The sequence below is a fragment of the Adiantum capillus-veneris genome, chromosome 5, assembly GCF_014529385.1.
Source record: "Adiantum capillus-veneris isolate H3 chromosome 5, ASM1452938v2, whole genome shotgun sequence".
Lineage (NCBI taxonomy): Eukaryota > Viridiplantae > Streptophyta > Polypodiopsida > Polypodiales > Pteridaceae > Adiantum > Adiantum capillus-veneris.
In genome coordinates this window covers 1,274,720-1,280,262 of record NC_140935.1, presented here as the reverse complement: position 1 = coordinate 1,280,262, position 5,543 = coordinate 1,274,720, and the positions used below count along the sequence as shown (strand labels likewise).

General features: G+C 46.2%; 1 protein-coding gene across 1 annotated transcript; it reads left to right on the top strand.

Annotated features, from left to right (window-relative positions):
- Positions 1–2,157: 2,157 nt before the first annotated feature.
- Positions 2,158–4,774, top strand: LOC147456770 (uncharacterized). Its single transcript, XM_086511910.1, has 3 exons — positions 2,158–2,446; positions 2,687–2,766; positions 2,878–4,774. Exon 3 carries the CDS (start codon positions 3,162–3,164, stop codon positions 4,080–4,082), a length of 921 nt encoding a protein of 306 aa, XP_086368036.1. The 5' UTR covers positions 2,158–2,446; positions 2,687–2,766; positions 2,878–3,161; the 3' UTR covers positions 4,083–4,774.
- Positions 4,775–5,543: the final 769 nt, after the last annotated feature.

Genomic DNA, 5,543 nt, shown 5'->3' with positions numbered 1-5,543 from the left:
GCTCAACATTCATTCCGCTGCACCTTAGAGCTTTGCTACCAGGCCATTATGATCATATGCTCTCCTAGTCTTCATCCTGTCAATGGCTTTCTTTACCATCTCTGCAATAAAGAAAGCACATGTGTGTGGGCATGGCTCTGGCCGATCTGGAAGAGGTGATTGTGTAGAGAAATGATGCATACTGACCCCATACCTCCGTAGAAGTGATGATTGTGGGGGAGAGTGCTCATGGAAGAGTCGCCATGTTAATCTGGCTCAGAAACAATTGATCTAAATCCTTCTCTAGTCAAGCTAGAAATGCCCTCTTCTTCTGTCGTACCAAACGCCAAGAGGCAACCCGTGACTGCCTGTGAGTAATGACTCCTAGAAGTACCTCCCTCTGAAGTCGGGTTCGATTCTCTTTGCACTTCTCGTCATACCAGTTGTTCTGGGGTATGCTCCTAGAATGTCGTCGCTGCCCAGACTTAGTGTGTGGGTATACCTCTACTGCTGCATCCTGTAGTGTCTGTCAATATACATGTGAGCTCCCCTAGAGGTCTTTCTGGATCCTCTGTACATAAGCGTCTGTAGATACCATCTATGTAGATAGAATCAATCTCCGAAGTTAAAGTGTATCGGGCATGCGTAGATGTCTGTGCCAGTCGAGCTGTGCTGAACTAGAATGAGAAGGTAAATGCGAGGAGGGCATGATCTACTGCTACCCCAATAGGCCTCGACCCAACTATAAAGTCTTGAATAGAGGGTATGAAACTGGGTTGAACCAAAACATGATCCACTGTGGTAGCCCCATGTCTATGGGGAAAACAAGTGAACCCACTTGACGTTGGAAATCTCTAGAGGCCATTCAAGATGGCCGATCCATGAGCAGTCCCCAAATTTGTCAGATATTCTCCATATCCAGTGTGCTCTTCATCTTGCAAACACCTTGCCAATCCCATATCATTGACATCCAATTCTCTCAATATTTCCTTTGAGGTATCGTAGAAAGCTGTTTGAGACTGGCTCGTCTTGGCATTAAAGTCTCTTAGAAGCATGACATCTCCATCCCTAGAGAACTCCCATATGTCCTCATCCAATATCATGTAGGGTGACTGTCCCTTGGGCGATGCATAATGAGATATGCTGGGGGCAAGATAGCATATTGCTGGCCTCCCTGTCTCTGCTCTCACTCTGACCCACATATATTTGGCCTGCTCATCTCTTCAAAGAATACGAATGAGGGGTTGAAGCTCCTTTCTGAATCACTCTGACCCACATATATTTGGCGTGCTCATCTCTTCGAACAATACGAATGAGGGGTTGAAGCTCCTTTCTGAATAGGACTGCCACACCTCCTGACCCCCGTCCTCTATGCGTTGATCTCACATCCAGCCTACAAGTAGTCTCCCAATGGTATCCCGTCACTCTAGGTAATGTGCCGCCAGGAGTCTAATGCGTTTCCGAGCAAAAAAAAAAGTCTCTTCTTTTAAAGCTATCCTCAAATGCATCTATATCTAGCTTCATTGATCCAATACAGTTCCATGCTGCCATTTTAACGTTGGTCTCATAGGTCTCGCACCGTCATGCGGTGCATTTTTCCAACACCACTACTCCCCCTCCCTTCTAGCAAGCAATTTCCCCTTTCTCCCTCGCCGCCTTGATCTCTGACATCAGCTCTTGCATGTGTGCTACCTGTGTTGAGTGAGGTCATCACCCAAAATATCCCAGTTTGCTTGAGTGTTGGTCTCTTCTTCAGGAATTCCTTACGTGCTTCCAACATAGGGAAACGAATAATGAGTGCTCTTTCCTTGGGCCTTCCTTTCTCATCACTTCCCTTCTTGCCAACTCTTGAAGCTTTTGTGTGTGGGTTCAGAAATACCCATGTGCTTCAAGAGCTCATGCACCTCTTCTTCTACTTTTCCAGTGTCTTTGAGACCTGTAACACGCACATGAAGGGCTCTAGTCTTTCTCTTTTGCTCCTCAATTGCCATATTGATGATAGTGGATGTCGCTGTGGCTTCAGGCATCTTATCTTTCCCTTTCTTTGCGTCCTCCATCCACTTTTCAGCTTTATCAACCTTCTCTTGTGTTTTGAATAGGTGCTCCGCCAGAGAGAGAGAGAGAGAGAGAGAGAGAGAGAGAGAGAGAGAGAGAGAGAGAACATCTCTCATGCAGAAAACATAGGGTCTTCAAGCACAAAGGCTGACCACAAGAAAAGGGTGAAGTTTGAGAAAGGGGCAGTTGATGCTGAGGTCAATGATCTCACAACGTCAAGTAGCTGCTCTGATGTGGAAAAAGCCCCACCTGAATTTGATAAAAATAGTCTCAATGGCAGGGACTTTGGTTTAGGAGCATGTGACAATTTGAAGCTCCAGAAGAAGCATTTTGCAGATGCAGAGAATCATTCAGAGCCCTTTGAAATTGAGTGTGTGGAGGAGGTGGTAGACTGCAAGCCACCTGTATCAAGGTATTTGGCCTCATTCTCACAAGAAGCCTTGTGCTCCTCGTTCTCTTCTTTTGCTTCGTCTGCTACTGCCCAGTCTCTTCGTTGTTCTATGGGTGGACATTCAACTACTCAAGACTCTTCTAACTGCACGACTTTGAGCCACGTATTTAATGGGCTGGATGCTCAATCACACCAGCATGAGAAAGGTTCCTCCAATGGGCAACAATTCTCATTTTGCAACCCTGTTTTTGACTTTGACAGCAGTAGAGCTTGTTTTGAAAACATTTCAAGGTCAAGGCTCCAGCTTTGTGATGCCAATGGTGATGCATCTGCTCCTTCAGGTTATACCTCATCACATAGCTAAGGGCTTAAAGCTCTTTAATGGCAGAGTTAGCATTTGATGCCGTATGGTGTCCAGTTTGTGAGTGACGCTATAAGTTCTGGCTGTGCAGAGGAGAAGCTGAAATCAGTTCTAGGGGAGTGCGCATATGTGGCAAGACAACTGAACAGCTATGGGGAGGCAGTCTTGGACAATGGAAGTAGTGGGTTTCTTGCTGATGCACACGCAAACAGCAGGGAACCATCTCCCATGGTGGAGTCGAAGGTGAGAAACAAGGGTCTTTTGGATGAGCGTGTTTCTGGAATTTTGGACGAGGAGGGTGAGACTGTATTGCAAATAAGTGGACTCACAGAGAGGTTGGACAGCTTCCAGAGAATGCTGAATGAGTTAAAGTAAATGGTACAAAGCTCCGCTCTTCATGTACAAGAGCAGGTCGACATTTGTGAAGCCAAGATTAAAGGCATGGAAAGGCAGCTCAGTGATGTAAAGCTTGCGACAGATTCGGAGCTGCTGGGTCTAAAAAGACTTGTCAAAGCCCAGCTCGACCTGAAGGTGCAAAAAGGAGGGAGAAAAAGAGATTGTGATGGTGATGGTCCGTTTGAAGAAAGAATGCAGGTTGACATGGATAAATGTTCCTCCAAATTTGATGCTTTGCAGAAGCGAGTGGACTCTTGGATGTCAAAAATACACACAGAACTACGAAGTCACGTCGAAGATGCTGTTGGAAGCTCTATGGAGAAGTTTGGCAGCCGCATCAGAACAGACATGGAGAACTTGGAACTACAGAGGCTCAGAGACTTGGGAAATTTAAAGAAGGAAATGGGTCTTAAGCTTAGTCTAAATGAGAGCAAAGTACAGTTGAATAAGATATCAGAGAAGCAGCTGGATCTTATTGTTGAGGATGTGCTCGGAAAACAGTTCTCCCATTTGGTGGAAATGTTTTCTGCAGAGAAGGAGAATGAATTTGTGCAAATTAAGAGCGAGATTGCATGCTTGCGGAAAGAATATGAGGTGCATTGCCGAGGGGGGGGAGAGGAAGAAGAGCATGCAGAGACCATGACCCATGTGAAAAGGCAGCTGCATTCCATCCGCAATGAGGGGCATCAGGTGAAGTTGCTAGTTGATGGAGTGAAGAAAGAAACAGAAGCACATGTACGTGATGTAAGGCTGTCCATAAATAAGCTCAAGGTAGAGGCTCTCGAGTGCAGAGAAAGAATTCTTGGGCTGGAGAGGTTGCTTAGAGTTAAAGAGCAATCAGACCAAACGAAAATTGTAAATAAGTTGTACAAAGTGAGGACAAGCAGGTCTCCAACATGATTTGGGCTCCTTTATATATCATTGAAGTCTGATGTTTTTGCAAGGTTATCCTTACAAAGAATCACACGAGAATTGTTATTTGGTGGAGGGTGTAAAAAATTGAGGGTATGCAGGTGGAATGCTTGAAATGGCCCTGCTTAGAAGAGAGATCGCAATCCAAGGAATAGTCCATAAAGACTTTTAGATAATACACCTACAAGAGAAATGGGGATTGAAACAATTTCTCAGGATGTTATTAGATTGCAACCGTTGAGCAACTAAAATTTTTTACATAAAAGAGGGTTGTAGCAGGGCTACAGTGTCACTGGCACGGACAGGCAGTTAGTCACAGTTGGCCACTAGACGGACTCTCTTGGCGGATCGGTGACACGTGGTAGGGATACGGGTAGTGGTCCAGTTGACACCGTGGCCGACGCACCACCACCACAGTTTAGAGATATGCTTAGCTGGATTATATTGGTGAGCCGTTGGTGGCTCTTTATGGTTGTATATATCCGTAGCTGTTGGGTTTTATGGATCATCTACTTTTGTGTGGTCAGTCACCTAGAGTCTCTCATAAAGTTGTACACAACACATCTGCACCATCCCGGCACAATTGAGCCTAGACACCCCCATTGTACCTATGAGATCTGGGCTGGAGTTGAGTGTGTTGCCATGCCAGAGTTTGTGTCGGTTTCTTTGAGTTTGTCGATGTTCGTGTTGTTCCTTTGCTGAGTCGTACTGTTGTTGCTATGTTGTTCTTTGTCTTGTGTGTTTTCATTCTGTGGAGTGAGATATCACGCACATTGCAGTGAGGAGCACCCACTATAGAGGGCACAACACATTATCTCCGCTACAGGTGCTCTCATTTTTGGCACGCTCGATGGGGCCTCATCAGAGGTCTCACTCCGTCGAAGTCGAGTCAAGGAGCTACCTGGCTTCAACTCTCTGTATCACTCGGTTTGTTCTCATAGGGCTGAGCTTGGTCCCGTTTGGTTTTCCCTCAACCTGCTCGTCTAGACCTGCTCATCTAGTCTCTCGTCTTGGTCTAGCAGTCTCTAGGTTGGGCCTAGTCTTGTCTCGTTCAGGTCTAGCCAGGAGTAGGTTGGGTCTAGTCCTCTCTCGTTCAGGTCTAGCCAACTCTCTCATCCAGGTATAGCCAAGAGGTCTAGTCACTCGTCTTGGTCTAGTGGAATCTAGACTAGTGCGAGGTAAAGGTATCGTGTTCAGTGCTCAAAGCTTGGGTGGGTTTTTGGTGACTGCATGACACATACAAGGCAGTCAAAAGAGTGACAAATCCCACTACTAAGTCCCTTGAAGTACTACCACAGGAAGCGTCAACCCTTCGTGCCAAGCAGAAGTCCACCAGTCCCATTACCCCTACCTTCTCCCTCAACCAGTTCTACACCTCCCCAGTCACCCCCATCAATAAACTTCTCACCCACTGTGTTACAGCAAGCTTCGGAGCAACAAGCTCATGCA

Coding starts and splice junctions, on each gene's coding strand:
- LOC147456770 (XM_086511910.1), top strand. CDS start 3,162: ATGGTACAAAGCTCCGCTCTTCATGTACAAGAGCAGGTCGACATTTGT.